This window comes from Lissotriton vulgaris, chromosome 1_1, assembly GCF_964263255.1.
Source record: "Lissotriton vulgaris chromosome 1_1, aLisVul1.2, whole genome shotgun sequence".
NCBI lineage: Eukaryota > Metazoa > Chordata > Amphibia > Caudata > Salamandridae > Lissotriton > Lissotriton vulgaris.
The window spans coordinates 1,341,442,666-1,341,461,430 of record NC_141685.1 but is presented as its reverse complement, the minus strand read 5'-3'; the positions used below and the strand labels follow the sequence as shown (position 1 = coordinate 1,341,461,430).

General features: G+C 46.5%; 1 protein-coding gene across 3 annotated transcripts in view; it reads left to right on the top strand.

Moving 5' to 3' along the window:
- The first annotated feature begins 7,160 nt into the window (after positions 1–7,160).
- The window catches only part of LOC147749132 (solute carrier family 26 member 10-like), a 490,027-nt gene continuing 478,422 nt past the window's right edge, over positions 7,161–18,765 (top strand). For 2 of the 3 annotated variants that reach the window (XM_086966535.1, XM_086966516.1), the window contains exon 1: positions 7,162–7,477. In XM_086966535.1, the coding sequence (XP_086822661.1) occupies positions 7,210–7,477 (268 nt within the window). In that variant the 5' untranslated portion in view covers positions 7,162–7,209. Of the gene's footprint in view, positions 7,478–18,765 lie in introns of all 3 variants that reach the window. The other variant, XM_086966525.1, reaches the window with a different exon arrangement.

Genomic DNA, 18,765 nt, shown 5'->3' with positions numbered 1-18,765 from the left:
GAGAAAATCCAAGAACAAGAGATAAGGAAGTGGTGGGAGGCCACATCGCTCCAAAAATACGTGGACTGCAACAGAGTCCCCAGAGGTTTGCGTATTTTCACCGTTCCATCGTACGAAAACCCGGATCCGCAATTGTTAAAAGACTGGGCAGCATATACAGCTGATTCGAGTAAGGGCATGTTATTACTGCTCATAAAATACGCATGGAGTGATAGGGACAAAGCCCTCTCTGAGATCCAAAAATTGGAAGATCAAATTGCAAAAGAAAAAGACACGAAGACCACTGACGATCTACGTGTTAACATGCAGAAACGACTCAAAGAATACGAAAACGGAATCAAGAAAAGGAAGCAAACGAAGTTCCAGAGGGATGAACAAGATTATCTAACGGGTAGAATACTCACCTTCGCGAAGAAATTCGATGCTACAAGAAAAAGGCTCGCGCAGGGATCCCAACGAGCTAATACCAACGTTACCTCAGAATCAGAGGTCTCAACATCAGAAGATGAGTCGACCAGATCAAATGGAAGACCAAACGTGGAACCCAACGCAACTGAGCCTTTTTTAGACGAATTTCAAGTAATGCAAGAAACGCGACAACGTCCACAGTCCCAGATGGCGAGAAAAGCCACAAAAAAAGGAGGAAAACCAGGCGCGGCAGAAGGGGCCGCACAAAATACAACACCAATGGTTACCCGGAGCAGGGGCAGGAGAGGGAGACGATAAAACAAGAAAATACCATCATCAACCTCTCTCAGAGAAAACTTTCAACCCATGAAGAAAAAGTACTGAAAAGAGGTTTGACGTTCTGCCCTACAGCCAAATTTGATCCTGTGGAAACAAGAATTGACATCTTCAAGTTTGTACGGAAACTAAAATTGGATAAAATCTTTGCTAACCGCCCGCAACCAGAAATGGCAATGAATACTGGAACAATCAATGAAATCACCAACGATCTCATTGATGATGACTTATCTCTCCTTCAAATCACACACTCCTTAGCAGGTACAGAAGATTTGCCCAGCTCAAGTGAAGTACTCAGGAGAGAAGAAATCACACAGAGGAGAGACCCAAGCAACCTAAAAAGGAAATCTAGATTCCTACCGCATGCAACACATGACGCCATAGACGTCTTCAATGATGCAATTCTACAAGATCTAGACAAACTCACCACCAAAAGAGTGGAAATTACCAAAAACAATTCCAATATCTCCAGCATGGAACGGCAAGCCATAAGATCACTTAAGGAAGACAATTCGATAGAGATCAAATCCTCAGACAAGGGGGGAAACATAGTGATTTTTGACAAGGAACAATACAAACTGGAAGCGTTAAGACAACTAGAGGATAAAGAATGCTATGAGGTGATAAACAGAATTGACTTTGAGAAATGTATCTCAGAATACCATGGACTGTTAAAAAATTGGTTGGATGAAGGCATGCTGAGCAAAAGCGAACATGAGTACCTGCATTGCGAACATCCAATCATCCCTACTTTTTACCACCTGCCAAAGGTGCATAAAGACATCAAGCACCCACCAGGGAGACCGATTGTCTCATCCATCGGAAGCCTCCTAGAAGCAACTTCCAGATTTATTGATAACTATTTATCTCCCTATGTCAAAGATCTTCCATCTTTTGTAAGAGACACTCAGGACTTCCTTAGGATTATTGACGACATACATTGGGACAATGATATGCTCCTCATCACTCTAGATGTCGCCAACTTGTACACCTGCATTGGGCACCAAGATGGACTCCAAGCTATTGATTGGTTTCTAAAAAAGAAAAGTATGCAATTTCATCAACACAATCGCATGCTATTGAAAATGACTGAGTTTTGTCTCTATAATAATATCTTTCTTTTCTCAGGTACATTGTATCGTCAAATCAGGGGGACCGCCATGGGCACGTGCTTCGCCCCCAGCTATGCGAACCTTTTCGTGGGCTGGTGGGAGAAGCACGTGGCCTGGGGGGACCAACGAACACTGGCTAGACCACATTATGGTCTGGACCAGATATATTGACGACTTTTTCGTCGTCTGGCGGGGCGACAGACCCTCGGCTGAGAGGTTTGTGGCAACGCTAGACGACAACAATCTCAACTTGAGATTCACCAGTGAGATAAGTTATAAATCAGTCCACTATCTAGACCTCGAGGTATTTGCGGCAAGGGGCACTATTCAAACCAAACTCTACCGCAAGCCGACGGCAGGAAATGCCGTCTTGCACGCTGCTAGTCACCACCCCAGATCTATGGTTAAAAACATTCCCTATGGTGAACTCCTGCGCCTGAAACGAAATTGCTCTGAACACAGCGATTTCATACAGGCACAAGAAGCAGCAATCTCTAGATTCCAAGAGCGAGGCTATTCGAAAACATCACTACTAGAGGCCTCCAAAAAAGTGGAACTTAAAAATAGAAAAGATCTCCTTGTGAACAAAAACCGGAGTAAGAGAATAGAGGCAGAACCGGTGACAAGAATGACCACGACCTATTATATGAGATCAAGGGAGTTGGTCCAGATTTTTAACAACAATTGGCATATTCTGAAAACAGACAGTGTCCTAAAGAACAGAATATCGCCTAGACCAATGATTACCTATAGGCGTTGTTAATCCTTAGGTGACCATCTAACTAGGAGTCATTACAGGGACCCCCCAAAACAATCCAGATCCAAGCCCATCCAGGGTTTCTACCCCTGCATGCATTGCAAAGCATGTAAATATAGCCAGAAGAAGATCAAATATGAGGGTAGACCCAATGACCCCCGGCCTACAAGAACCATCAACAAATTCCTGAACTGTAATTCGGAATTTGTGATATATTGTCTTGTCTGTCCGTGCTCCAAGAGGTACGTTGGAAGTAAGATCAATCCAGCAAAAAAGCGTATCTTGGAGCACATGCGTGCCATCACCAACAGGGACAAGAATTACCCGGTGGCACGCCACTTCGAAACCCATCATAACAGCAACAGAGACTTACTGTCCTTTTACCTGATAGATCAATTGGAAAGGCAGGAGAGAGGTGGGGACAAAATTAAAACTCTCAGGGCAATGGAGTCGAGATATATAATCGACCTCCAAACCATGAAGCCGGAAGGTTTAAACAATGATGAAGAACTTTGGGTACATCTGGATTAACATCATAGTGGAGTTAACTGTAAACTAGTGAACATGTAACATCTGAAACAAAAATGAGATACCATCATCTGCTAAACTCCCCCTCACACGCTGTGTCTGATTGATTATACAATCTGTATATTTGGATTAGGGAGGCCTAAGCCCATACAGGGCAAGAGCAGAAAAATAAGCAAATACGCCCATTCAGGGCTACAAGAAAAGTGACTTGCTCGGAACACGTATAAAAACGTAGAGAGAGTGATCCAACACACACGGTGTACATAAATAGTATGTCCATGCATACAAACTGCATACAAATGTCTAATTTTCCAACGTATAGAATTTAGAGAGTTACGCGAATTTTTGCAAAATATATGCATTTAAAACTAACTCCTGACATTTTAACAAGTCTAGAGACTACTTGAAAAATACTTGCACCGTGTCTATGTATATATATATGAACTTATTACTGTGATCATATGCAAACGTTTCTATTTTCCGAACAAGTCATACATGTTACGAAAGAATCACATGGGTTTCACCCGTTGTTTTTCATTGCACGAGCACTTTATTAATCGCCAACCTCCGTATATTACTGTAAGATAACGTATATTTGCACATTACAAGATGTCTGCCACAATTCTAACTAGTTTCTGGCACAGTCCTCTTTTTATGGCAATGAAGAGGTGGAGATAAAATGGCGTGTTTTGTTATGCACTTTGACACTGAGGAAGCCGTTTCACGGCGAAACGTGTTTGTCTTTTTATGGGGTAGGGGGTCTGTCAATAAACGCAACGAAATACCATCAGCTTGGAGTGCCGTCTGTTTTCTTCTAAAAAAGTGAGCGTGTATCGATATATATATATATATATATATATATATATACATATATATATACTCTAGCAGCCCGTCCAGACGTTGTCCGGGTATGAAATAGAATGTGTGTAATGTGTGTATTCAGATATGGTCATTCGTGTGTTCCCCCGCTTGAGGCCCAGCTGCAGCCCTGGCTGATGTTAGCAGGCGCGTGTCCCCCCGCTTGAGGCCCAGCTGCAGCCCTGGTTCATGTTAGCAGGCGCATGTAATTAGTGTAGTGATCCGCCGCCTGAGCCCGGCTACAGCCCTGGTTGATGTTAGCAGCCGCGTGTAATTTCGTTAATGAGAGAGTTATCAGCCGCGGCTAAATCTGTTTAATTTGAGAGTTGAGAGGCTGCAGTAATTGTCCCCGCAGATACGCTCATTCGCTTGTTCCCCCGCTTGAGGTCAAGCTGCAGCCCTGGTTGATGTTAGCAGTCGCGTGTAATTAGTGTAGTGATCCGCCGCCTGAGCCCGGCTACAGCCCTGGCTGATGTTAGCAGGCACGTGTAATTTCGTTTAATGTGATAGTTCAGTAACAGCGCGCATGAGAGGCTGCAGCAATTGTCCCTGCAGACACGCTCAGTCCCGTGTGCCCCTGCTTGAGGGCCAGCGGCGACCGTCTAACAATTAGAATTGTGTGAGTCTTGAATGATAGTTTCCCGCTGTTCTTATTTTTTTATGACCCACACCGACGCTCTTCAGCCCGAGTGCTTTTTAGACGCACCCAGGTCAAGCCACACATTGCGTTCGCCCCTTTCAGATGCACCCAGGCCAAGGCACACACTGCATTCTGCACCCCCACTATGTGTGAGACATCGGGCAGTCCCCCAAGGGAGTCGAGCGAATGGTTACTTACCACGCTTCGAGGTGAACGCTTTGGTGACGCCCCCAGCACATGGCCACAGCAGACGATCTGATTAATGTACGACCCAGATGGCATGAAGTGCAGAACGTAACACACGCCACCAGCGTTTGTCGCGCTCCGAGCGTGCCCCTTGATGCGGCGCAATTGCGTAATTCGCGCTTCACATGGCATGAAGGGCGGACACACGCTCACAGTGCGGACACACACCCACAGCGTTTGTCACGTTGTCACGGCCCCAGCGTGTCACACCCCCAGCGTGCCCCTTGTTGCGGCGCAATTACATCTCACATGGCATGAAGGCCGGAACGTACCACACGCCTCCAGCGTTTGTCATGCCCCCAGCACACGCCCACAGCAGAACGCAGACACGCCCCCAAGAGACTACTTTGCTGGCACGGTTCTTTTACCTTTTAAATGTATATGGTGGCCGTCTTCATAGCCTATGTCCTTCTGCTGCAACTGCCCTTTCCAACGCTGTATTGGGTGTTGTGATTGGTGCTGTGGTTACTGAGATTACCCGCCTCAAAGGTTTGGGCTCTCTCTTTATAATATTAGTATGGATATGGATATGGATATATGTATTACCTAGTGGCAGTCACCCCTAGCTACTTCCAGTTAGGTCTGCTTTCCAAACTTTCCAAGTTCATCCACGTAAGCTCCTTCCTGGACAATTTCAGGATGGTGCGTCAAGTGGAGCCTGAGAAAAAAAGGGGGTCCTAAAACGCAAAATCCCCATGCATTTTCCATAGACTGCTTTAGACAAAGCTACAGCAAAAACTGCTGAATGGAATTACACCAAATTCGGCAGGAAGCTAGATCTTGGTCCGCAGGTTGTGCTTTGTGTGATATGGTGTAAATCCATTCAGTCGTTTTTGAAGAAGGGTAAATTATAATTGAAAATTTTGACAGTTGGCTCCGTGAGAGTCTTGAGAGACTCTTTCGGGAGAGCAAATTCAAACCAGAGCATTCTGATTGGCCCATGGAGCTTTATTTTCCTTGGGCCATCTCGCTCTCACAAGAGTCAGACTCTGTGAGTGCTCTGATTGGCTGCCAGTAACAAGAGAAAAATGTTGCTGGCAGCCATTCCAGGACTTGAGGACTTAGGCCCAGATGTAGGTAAAATAGATTTACCGATTTTCAATTACCGAATTCTACCGATTCGGTAATTAAAAATCGGTAAATCTAAGGGGTGGATATGTAGGAACATCCAGATGTTCCTTTTACCGAATCGGTAAATACCGATTTTGACAAGGGTGCAGGGGGTGTCACTTTGACACCCTCTAGCACCCCCAAAAAAGATTCAGGGGCCATGTGGCAGGCATACCTGCCCTAAGGGCAGGTCTGCCTGTCATATGGCACAGGTGTGCATGCACACATGTGCATGCACACCGGAATCGGTATTTTACCATGAAGTTGGATTTCATGGTAAAATACCGATTCTGTAAGGCTTGTGGGACTCAGAAGAGTCCCACCTACATCTCATTGTTACCGAATCGGTAAAAATACCGATTCGGTGTTTTACAGATTCGGTAAATTTACCGATCGGTAAATTTACCGAATCTGTAAAATATGTGGCCCTACATACCATTTTGTGAATCTCGGTCGGTAACAGCCGAAAATACCGATTTTCGGCCGTTACCGACCGACCTACATCCGGCCCCTAGTCCTCTGTCCTGAAGTTATAAAAAAAGAAAGATATATTGGGGCAGGATAGGGATACGCTGACCCCTAAGCCTGCTCCAAGACTGTCAAACTCACAATCAGTCCCTAATACGTTGCAGAAAAACATAACAAAAGAAACCAATCTGGGAAAAGTAAAAACTGTTGAGGAATAAGGGCAGATATACCATGCAACTGTGAAGTATATTTAAGAAATATTGACAGGGATTGCAACGCTGACTCGATTTGTCTGAAGAGTTTTTCAATAGATTGTGGCTGAAGAAATCACTGGCTTTCCTTGTGGAGTTATAAGGACATTAATTTAGTTTCCGCTAGGATCCCATTTCAGTGTTACTTTTTTCACTGCCGGTGCTGAGCACTGGCAGAATTGCCCTCCTTAAAGCTCTCGCTTATCTAGTGCTAAGGACCGAAGACGAGTCTCACCCACCACGACCAGCCCCCACGCCCTCACCCCGAGGCTTCATACTCCGGCCAGAGATGGCTTTTACGAAACTCTTCGACCTTTCTTGTTAGAATTCCTCACCTCGCCCGCTGCAGAGGGGGCGGCAGCCACTCCCTTTCCTTCACCGGAATATTGGCCTGTTGGCCTCGATCCCAAGAGTGGAGAAGGTGCAGTCGGTCCTGTCGGCTGCTCGAGCACTATAAGGAGAGGGCTCGCGCAGCCAGGAGCACTCGGCCGCGCCATGAGCTCCGGGGTATCGGTGCGGAGAGGCGTCCTCACCGAGGAGCAGTTCTCAAAGCTCTTCGGCGAGGGGGGCGATGACGCACCGGCGGCGGAGAGCCTGCTGGAGCGCGTGCGGCGCAGGTGCAGCTGTTCCGCTGAAGAGCTGCGCCACGCGCTGGTGGCGCGGGTACCTGTGGTCGGGTGGTTGCCGCGCTACAAGCTGCGCAGGTGGTTGTTGGGGGACCTGGTGGCCGGACTGACGGTGGGCATCGTGCATATTCCGCAAGGTAAGACCGGGGAGGGGGTTCCTTCCTTGAGCCAGGCAGGCCCTGCTGCCGCCCCCGTGGGCCACCAGTTGTGTGGCGCCCCCTAGTCCAGAAAAAAACAAAGATTACCCTTTTCTGGGGCGGCGGGTTAGAGGCAAAATAGTACTTCGGCTTGGGTGCCAAAATATCTAGCAGTAGCCCTGGGTGAGATGTCAACTAATACGATTACAGTGGTTGGGTATATTTACATTCGATACTAGAAGCATTCATTATTTTCACCGCTTAGAAACGACCAAAGTACAAAATTAGGAGGTGGACACGAATTATTATTATTATTCTTATCTGACCTTGAATTCTACAGTGACGAGAAGAAAATAATTCAAGGGCAAAGGGGCCCAAAGGCTTAAAGTTGACAAAAAGATGAGACTGGCCCCAGGAAAGCTATACAAGTCGCTCTATAGAGAAGGGGTTACATGGTGTTCCATTCATTTGCAAAAATACTTCTTTTGTAAAATCAAAGCACTTCTCCATTCTGACGGTTTCTACTGGTACAGAGTAGTGTTCTCATTAAACTTGACAATATGCCCCATGGAAAACATCACTGTGTAATTATTATTAGCAGAAATCCACTGACTAATTTGCGCACATGTAACCGTTAGCAACAGTCACTCTATAAAAACGTATTTTGGAGCTTCACCCATTATTACTTAACCCGGGTGTACGATGTTTTATTGACTTCTGAATAGTAGAAGGCAAAGTCTTCCCTGCAGACTTCAGGACTAGGGACCTGCAGTTTGAAATCAGAGCTGCGAAAATGGGGTTGAACACACAAGGCTGTCTTAAATGCTAAAAGGTGTTGAACATTAGTTATTTCCTTCAAGGGCGTTATGACCAGGGGGTACTTGCTCTGTAAGTTAGTCGGACGCTGATGAAAGGTGGTGTGTGCATGTATTGTATTGTATTGTAAATGCATTTTTATATGCATGTGTGTGCACCAGTAGTTTCTGTCGTGGTCAGAAGTGATTACATGAAAAGAGGCAAAACAAATATTCTTCCTATTATTACTTTTGTGGCATGCCAGGCCATGTCGTCTGTCAGGGTCTGATTTGCAAAGATATTCGAACACTTAAGGAAAGAATACACTCAACACCGTTTCATCCTTTGGACTTTGACTTCAAGGAGGTCCATTGAATTGGGTTATTAAAGCCACTTGTTATGTACCGTAATGTTTGTTTGAAGCTCTGTGTTAGCGCATGAAATGGTATTTAAAATAAAAAAGACTGTTCTAAGAACAATTATAACTGCAAAGAATGACGTGTGGTTGATACTTTCTGAGTTCTCTTTTTTCATTCAAGTTTTTGTATTTTTAATAAGCAGCACAAAATTATATAGCATACTAAACTGTGAGGTTAAATCCAGACTTTTTTAACAATCAAAAAGAAAATAGGCAATAATTCATCATACTTCAAATTACAATTAAGGAAGAGCTCAACCATATATCAATTCATACAGCAGACTATGAAAATTAAAACAATTACTAACAGATGTTAAAACAAATAGATTCTCCTGCCCCTCTCATTATCTGGTTCAGTGGACATTAGCCATCGATGACTCCTTCCACCTCACTAAAGGAGCCCAGATGCGTCTACCCAGGGGTCTCCCTCTTTTACCCTTTCTCTCCAAAATAGCTCTTTCCAGGGTAAACATTGAGAACAACCGCGCAAGCCACTGGGAAATGTTGGGGGTACCGGGTCTAGCCAGGCAGAGGAAATACATATCCATACTACGGCCATAGCCAGGAAAAGAAACTGATAAGATTGGTCTTGTGCTTCATTGCTGCCTACTCCAAGAAGTATCAGAGCCTGGGTTAGCGTAACTTCAAACCTAGTGTCAAATCGGCGAATATGCTGTGTTGTTCTCCGCCCCATTATAAACCTGTGTTGACAGGGATTAATTATTTTCCTCATAATGCCATTTAGTCTTGTTGCCATAGCCTTAGAGAAAATGTTAACATTGATATGTAAAAGAGTTATTGGCCTTTATGAGCCTGGCTCCCTCGGTTATTTGTCTTTTTAAAAAAAATGACAATATCCTCCCCTGCCTCTGGAGCAGAACCACCCTTTTGAGCTTGACAGATAACCTCCGTCAGGTCAGGTCCAATTATATCTGCCAAAGTTTTATAAAACTCTAGTGGGATCTGATCTGGGCCTGAAGCCTTGATAGTTGGTAAACTTTGCAATGCACCCATTATCTCCTCCTGAGTCAAAACGGCCTAGAGTGTCTCCTTATCTACGGAATCAATCCCCCGCAAGGGTATTTTATCTAGAGGCTCTTGAATTATATTCAACGCCTTCGAGGGTTCCTTACTATAGAGCTGTTGATAAAATTGCCGGAACGCCTCCTGAATCCCAGAGGAATCAGCTACTATGCTCCCATTATTATCCCAAATTTCCGATATCTCTCCTGCAGTAATCTTTTGTCTTAATCTTACCGCAAGGGTATGCCCCACCCGCTCGCTAATCTCATGGCAGTGCTCTATTTTTGCCAAGAAGGTTTCCGCAGCTTTAACAGCAATCCTTTCTCCAGCATCAGCTTTATTTGAGGCCAATTGAAGCAGTATATCCTCAATTGGTCTACCCATATTGATGGCTAAAGAAAGATCCTCCTCTATCCTAATCAAGTTTTTCCTAATCATCTCCTCTTGCTGTGCCGCCTTCTTCTGCCGATACATGCTATAGCTCATTGTTTCCCCTCTGATCCCCGCTTTAAAAGCATCCCAAACTATCCCTGTGCATGTGCTCTCCCTATTAAAATCCCAAAATTCTTTAATCCACCCCTTCAGATGTTATGTTACTGCGACTTATAAAGCGGTACAGCTGCCCCAGCAAAGGGGCAACCCGTCGTGAAATCAAAGGAAGGCTGACAAGCGGATGAAACAGACACAGACTATGGAGCAGGAAAGAGGTAGGTCTTAATGGTCCTCCTAAGTTCTAAATAATTACTGAGACCACGAATATGCCTAGGAAGAGCGTTCCAAAGGATGGCCGCTCTACTACGAAAAGAGCGTCCACCAGCGCAAACTCTTCGTGTCTGGGAACTACCACCAAATGCTGCTCCTGTGAGTGGAGATGTCATGAGGGGACATAAGGCAGGAGGAGGTTGGCCAAAATAGCGGGAGTGGCTAATTTCAAAGCCTTGAAGGAAATGCATAATGCTTTAAAATCAATCCGCCAGGCCACAGGTGACCAATGAAGATGGCGGATGGCCTCAGTCACAGAGCAAGATCTACGCAAACCTAATAAGTTTCTAGCTGCTGCATCTTGCGCCCTTTGCAGTCTCCGAGCCTCCGCCTTGTTAGACCCCGGATAAAGAGAACAGGCATAATCTAGTCTGGACAGTGCAGACCCCTGAATGATGGCCTGACGTGTGGGTGCATCAAAGTAGCCCAACAGGGATCTAAGCCCCGTAGGATTCCAAAGCATGTCCCTGCTGTCTTTTTGGTTTTGACTCGATAGTTAAGAAATGAGTCTAGCCATACCCCTATGTTTTTCACTGCCTGCTTGGGGGGGGGGGCCCTGCCCATACTTCACTGACCATGATCTTTTCCCACTAACAATGGCTTTGACTTGTTGGAATTCAGCTGGAGACAGTTGGTGGTCATCCACCCGGCCACTGCCACAAGGTCGCCCTGAAACTTCAGGGCTTCCCGCTCGATGTTATTTGAGAGTGCCACCACCAACTGTGTATCTTCAGCGTAGGAGACCATGGTCAGACCCCTGCTTTTGGCAACTGCAGCCAACGGTTGGACATAGATTTTAAAGAGCAGGGGACTGAGGGAGGAGCCCTGTGGTACCCCTTGTTTAACAGAGTGTTTGCCATAGGTAAACGGGGGGGCTATTACAGAGAAAGACCTCTCATGCAGGAATGAAGCAAGCTACTCCAAGGCTGAGCCAGTGATTCCCACTTCCTCCATACATCTCAATAGCATGCCATGAGACACCGTGTCAAACGCGGCGTTCAGATCCAACAGGATCAGCGCCGATGTTTGCCCCGTGTCCATTGCTGACCAGAGATGTTCTTTCACAGCCAGGAGGACTGGCTCCGTGCTGTGACCGGGTCGAAAGACATTCTGAGAGGCGTCCAGGATGTCATTAGAAGTCAGGAAATCCGACAGGAGAGAGTTCGAATATGATCTTGGCCACCCAAGGAAGCAGGGGAATAGGGCGGTAGTTCTCTGATTTGGCCGGATTTTGCGTCGTTTTTTTAAGCAAGGGGATTACCTTGGCCTGTTTCCATGCCCTAGGCACGGTGGCCATGGCAAGAGACCCGTTTATCGCCTGCCTCAGAGAAGGTAGAATAGTAGGAAGTACTTTCCTGAATTGGTCGGGCTTAAGTGGGTCGGTGGGGGATCCTGATTTAATCCTACTGCAAAGTGGCTAACATCTTATCTATAGGGATAGGCGTAAAGGGAACTAAGGTATTCACTTTTTGACAGCACCGTGCCACCGGCATGTTACTTTGTGCAGCCGGAAAGGACCGGTAGATGTCCTCCACCTTTTTAACAAAAAAGGTGGCAACGTCCTCACACTGATCATTAGACTTAATGGTAGACCCTGCAGTGGTCTGCCGGGATTACAAGCTGTTGAGTATTGTGAAGATGCTTTTAGAAGGATTATCACTCTCACAAATTTGGTTGGCATAAAAGGCCACTCGTGCTGAGTGTATCGCCCTATGATACCTCTTAATTGCCACCCGATAGATATCCTTAGCAGCAGAGTTAAAGTCCCTTCTCCATATCCACTCCAGCCTCTTACATCTGTCTAACAGCTGGTTTATCCACTAAGAGAACACCCTGTGACCCTCATTAGAATCCTCAGGCAGACTTGGACAGGTAGCCGAGAGGCAGGCATCAAATTGCTCCCAATTCAATTTGTGCCAGGGGCTTTTGAGGGAGGTCATCTGATACTCAGGCAGCATAAAAATTGGTGATGAATGTGGTGGTGTGCACACCATATTTATCAAAATAAACCACTCCATATTATTAGCATACTTGACCATTTGCGTGCTATCTGGGTTTCGCCTTGGCATCGCGCAATTTATCAAAATCCAAAAGTGGGGAGAGCTACATTCACACTCCGCACCCTGATGCACTCCATTTTTATTTAGAGGATACTAGATCCACCGTTCGTTTATCCATTTGTCTTCGTACATATTTATCCATATTTCAACCATTGCCGTTGTGATGTTGTATTCAATTTATCCGTCTGTTCCACATTTTCACCAAATTGGTTTTTTTTGAAACTTTACGTATTAACATGTGCCCATCCAAGCTTCTTTGTAAATACGATCCATACACAAAAAGTAGTTCTCAGCAGCGTTCTTTTATTCATGACCCAAAGCATTTTGAGCAATTACTTGCTCTTCGTCAGGGGTAACTGAAATTGGACATAACGAGATTTACATTAATTTAAAAGAACCCAAATTTAATTCTACATTTTACTTCGTACAAATACCATAGTTCAAATGACATCATTGCATAATTAAACTACGCAAAAATACACTCACTTAAAATCACCCCTTATATTTCAAAAAGAAACACAAACACCCTGATAATACTTTACAATCAAGCTTTTCAAGATTTTTTCATGCATTTTAATGTATCCACCCGGTCTTTTGTCTCACTCAATTCTTAAGCCCTAAACCATTAAGGAGAACCCTGACCCAATTATTGAGTTTTACTCGTCTAGCTTTTCTCCTGTAGCCTGCTTTCTGTGCGTTTAAACCTGTTTAATCATTTGCGCATACCGAATGGTTTTGTCAGTTTAAATGCTTGAATTTAGAAGGCTCAGTGTTTTATCAAAACTTGCTGATTCCGACAACGCGCCATGCGTACCTGCTTTCATTTTCTCTTAACCACAGACCCGGGTTCCTCACAAACTCTTAGTTGTTCCCTCTCTTGCAGCTCAATTTATAAACTTATTCGGCCTCCCACCTTCACGTGCAAACAATCTAAATGAAACATTCCCCTTGTGTGTGCCTTCGAAAACTCACATCCCCATAATGCAATAGACATTGAGCCATGAAATGACATTGAGACCAGAAAGTGGTCCGTCCATCCCATCATAATAGGTGCATGTATAGTGACATCTGGTATATTAGTAAAGACAGGGTCTAATAAGTGCCCCGTAGTATGTGTTGGACCCGAGACCACCTGAGCCAACTGGCAAGCAGTAAGATCGTCCACCAGATTAGCCATATCAGTGTCCTCGAGTTTGTCCAAATGAAGGTTCAAATCCCCCAAGACTGTGAAGTTGGCGGTATTAACCGCCAATAAACTGACTGTTTCTACAAGAGCTACTAAAAAATCAGAAGATGGCCAAGGAGGCCGGTAAACTAGGAGCCCTGACATCGTATAGTTTTGGCTCAGAGTAACCTTAAAATAAGCACATTCGCACCCAGCTACCACCTGTTTAAAGAAGGTACATGGGTAGCAAGTTTTTTAAGATAACCGCTATATTCCCACCTCTAGACACCCTGTTAAGAGAGAGGATGCTATAGCCCTCAGGAAGCGCAAGGCCTGGCTCAGCTATCATGACATCAGAGAGCCATGTTTCAGTAAGAAAAAGGGCGTCCGGAGCGGCATCCTCTAAAAGATCATAGATATGACCATAATGTTTCGCTAATGAATGACAATTAAGACTGAGAATGCTAAAATGATTCCTAGATCTAGAGCAGTAGTGGCGCGGAGACAGCTTATAAGTTGCCTCAAAAACACATTGTAGACAACAAAAAGGGCCCTCCATTGCATCCCCACAAACCTGAGTACAACTGCTCACCACATTTCTAAGCCGCAGCAAATCATTCCGGTTGTATGTTAAACCATTCATGAAATGAGCAGTGTGTCTGGCGGCGATCTGGCGCGGACGGGCGCAGACGGGCTTGCCTTTGGCGCACCTTCGGCGCGTCCGTACCGCATCAGCGCCATAGCCCTTTATAAAGAAATGCGGGAGGTCGGGAGAGACTAGACCATCACTCCCCTAAGATGGCCGCCACTGAAAGTGCCACAGGAAGTTGAGAAAGCAAAATCCTAGGTCGAGATACCTCCCACCACACAAACAGCACAAGTTGCAGTGGACCGGGGAGGGAAAGTGACCCAAAGGTGAGCAAGTTTTGAATTTTAAAAGAGCGCCATGTAACACAAGATCACAGATAAAAAACGACAAGAATTGTCCCAGAGTAAATCAAAACACAGGTAGGCACATGAAAACCACTCGCACACTGCTGACACTGCCAATATCACTTGCACATGTCAGTTTACCTGGTGCGCGTTGGCGCCATAGCCCTTTACAAAGAAATGTGGGCGATCAGGAGAGAATAGACCGTCACTCCCCAAAGGTGCCCGCCACTGAAAGTGCCACCGGAAGTTGAGAAAGCAAAATCCTAGGTCGAGACACCTCCCTCCACACAAACAGCACAAGCTGCGGTGGACCAGGGAGGGAAAGTGATCCAAAGGAGAACAAGTTTTGAATTTTAAAAGAGCGCAATGTAACACAAGATCACAGATAAAAAATCAGCAGAGCTGTCCCAGAGTAAATTAAAACACAGGTAGGCACATGAAAACCACTCGCACACTGCTGACACTTCCAATATGAGACTCATATTCTTTATCATGTAAGAGTCCCCGTTCAAAGGTCCAGCCCCGTTCTTGCCTTACCCCCCCCAGTGAGAGTGGCTGTGAGAACGAACGGATTATGATTCGGAAGTCTCCGGGGATACTTCTCTATCCTGAGCTTTGAAAAAAAATGGTGCGACACAAAAAAATTGTTGAGTCGTGAGATAGCCTTATGGAGTGCTGAGAAAAAAGCACTACCGAGGTCTTCGGATTTCAAATAAGCCCATGTATCAGTGAGGCCATTGTTCCTAATTAAGTTCATAAGAGCTGCAGAGACCCTTTTTTTCCTATCATAATATCCACTTCCCGAGTTACCCCAGCGCACACCCAGCCCATTAATGTTAAAATCGCCACAAACTATTACTAGCATGGGCCAAGTAGCAAGTTCAGTATCCAAAAATCGAGAGCCTCAGGGTCATCACCAGTTGATCCATACACAGAGCAGATTGTGAATATTTCACCACCCACCAAACATTCAGCCATGGCCCAGCTGCCCCATCTATCAGCTAGCTTTCTTTTAACCTTTATATCACTCATGTGAGTAAGAATTGCAACCCCTCTTGTACGGGTAGCTTGTTTGGTGTTCACCATTAGCTTATATCCTAGCTGTTCAAGGATGCTGCCTATGGTGCCCTCTATGTGAGTTTCTTGAACACATAGTATATCGATTCGTAAAGTTTTAACCAAGATTGCTGCCTTTTGCCTTTTACCTTGATCATTTAACCCGCAAACGTTAACTGAAGCTATTCACAGACTCTTTATGTTATGCTTTGACAGTTCCTACGCAAAGCCACCAAAACCCCTAGTATACTTTCGCTTTGTGATACATCAAAATGTATTCTTACAGAGCTATTTTTCTTCCAATCCTATTCCTAAAGCTCATCTCCAAAATTTCCCTCACGTATTGTACTGTGCAGTGTTGTGCTGTGCCCTTACTCACCCCCCTCTTACCCCACTCCCCATTAAGAAAAGCGCACCCCACCGCCCCTAAAACCCGTACAGGCAGATAGGTCAAGCATGACCTATGTATGGCAGCCAATCTCACATCTCGAGCCGCGACAGTCCTCCCACCCTCCCGAGGATTCCTTAACTCATAGGAACCCCCCCACATGCCATCTAAATCTACAACAAAAAAACAGCTATATACAAAAAAGACAGGATATTGACCAAAACAAGTATTTGCTTCACGCCCCCAGAACCTGCATCAAAATCAATCATCATTCAGCAGTCTCCACCTCCGCTCGACTGTAGTAAGGCAAAAATCAGGCTGAGCGAAGAAAGTGTGGCCGTCATAATATCGTTTCGAGTCTGGTCTGGCCCGATCAATTATGGCCTGCCTTAGAAGAAAGTCCCCAAAATAGATCACAATTGCTCTGGGTCGCTCCCCATGGCTGGTTGCGTTAATCCTCTGAGTCATTGGAAAGCGATGAGCCCACTGGACCTCCATCTCCCAGTTCCAATTGGCAAAGAGACGACAAAGGCTATAATGTTTTCCCCTTCCACATTTTCTGCCAGACCGAGTAACCGTATGTTATTTCGGCATTGCCTGTTTTCAATCAATCAATCATTTGGAGAGCGCACTACACACCCGTGACAGTCTCAAGGCGCTAAGGGGTGAGGGGGTGGGGAGGGGGAGGCAGCTGCTGGTCGAACAGCCAGGTCTTGAGACGTCTCCTGAAGGTCAGCAGGTCCTGGGTGTGGCGCAGGTGGGCGGGGTGGGTGTTCCATGTCTTTGCGGGGACTTGAGAACAATGATCTGCCGCCGGATATCATCCGGCAGATGCGTGGGACGTGGCGAGGGCGAGGTCGGCAGAGCGAAGCTGGCAGTTCGGGGTGTAGAAGGACAGTTGTTCGTTGAGGTATGCTGGAGTGCTCTGTGAGCGTGGGTGAGGAGTTTGAAGGTGATCCTCTTGTTGACCCGGAGCCAGTGCAGATCTCTTATTGTGGTTGGTGATGTGGCTGTTGCTGGGGAGTCCGAGGATGAGGCGTGTGGAGGCATTCTGTATGTGGTGGAGTCTCTTTTCGAGTGTAGTCGCGGTTCCTGCGTAGAGGGCGTTGCCGTAGTCCAGCCTGCTGCTGACGAGGGCTTGGGTGACCTTTCTCCTGGTTTTGGTGGAGATCCATCTGTAGATCTTGCGGAGCATTCGGAGGGTGTTGAAGCAGGAGGAGGAACGGTGTTGACTTGCTGGGTCATAGAGAGCGTTGAGTCCAGAATGACCCCCAGATTGCATGCGTGGTTTGTGGGTGTCGGGGCAACTCCCAGCGAGGTCAGCCACCAGGAATTATCCCAAGCAGAGGGGGTGGGGCAGAGGATGAGGACCTCCGTCTTGTCTGAGTTCAATTTCAGTCGGCTGGTCTTCATCCAATCTGCAATGGCCTTCATTCCCTGGTGGAGGTTGGATTTGGCGATGGCCGGGTCTTTGGTGAGGGAGAGGATCAGCTGTGTGTTGTTGACGTACGAGACGATGTTGAGGTGGTGTGCTCACACGATGTTGGTGAGCGGTGCCATGTAGATGTTGAACAGGGTCGGGCTGAGGGATGATCCTTGGGGTACGCCGCAGGTGATCTTGGTGGCTTCGGATCGGAATGGGAAGAGGCAGACTCTCTGGGTTCTGCCTGTTTGGATGGAGGTTATCCAGTCTAGGGTTTTGCCTCGGATCCCTGCATTGTGGAGGCATGTGCGCAGGGTGTGGTGGCAGACGGTGTCGAAAGTGGCCGAGAGGTCCAGGAGGATGAGGTCCGCGGTTTCGCCCTTGTCCAATATGGTCCTATGTTGTCAGTGGCAGCGAAGAGGGCGGTTGTTGCAGAAGCCGGATTGGGAGGAGTCCAGGAGGTTGTTCTCCTCCAGGAAGTGGGTCAGTTGTCTGTTGGTGGTCTTCTCAATGACTTTTGCCGAGAACGGGAGCAGCGAGATGGGTCGCAAGTTCTTGAGGTCGCTTGGGTTTCTTGAGGAGGGCGTTGATCTCTGCATGTTTCCAGCTCTCTGGGAAGGTGGTGGTCTCAAAGGAGCTGTTGATGATCTCTCAGAGTTGTGGTGCAATGTTGGAGCTTGCCTTGTTGAATACATGGTGGGGGCAGGGGTCGGATGGTGAGCCTGAGTGGATGGTGTTCATGATTTCAAGGGTGTCTTCGTTGTTGATGTTCCAGGAGAGCAGAAGATTGGTGTGTTTGGTGGGTATTGGATCGGGGTGTCGGCGTCTGTCGTCAGTGACTGGGTGTCGAAGCTGTTCTGGATGTCTGCGATCTTGCGGTGGAAGAAGGTAGCCAGGGAGTCGCAGAGTTCTTGTGACAGCGGTACGTCATTGGAGATAGAGCTGGGGGTGGCGAGTTCTTTCACGATGTTGAAGAGCTCTTTGCTGTTGTGTGCATTGTTGTCGATACTCTCCTTGAAGGAGGTTCTTTTGGTGGATCGGATGAGTTGGTGGTGTTTGGGTCTGGCATTCCCGAGGACTGCGTGATCGTCTGGTGTCTGGTCATTGCGCCATTGCTTCTTGAGTCTTCTGCAGGTGTGCTTGGAGTTCTGGAGGTCGGTGTTGAATCAAATGGCCCTTGTGTCAGTGCCCCTGTTGGAGGGTTTCTTGATCGGGGCAAGGGTGTTGATGCAGCCGTCGATCCATTGCCTGAAGTTGTGGGCTGC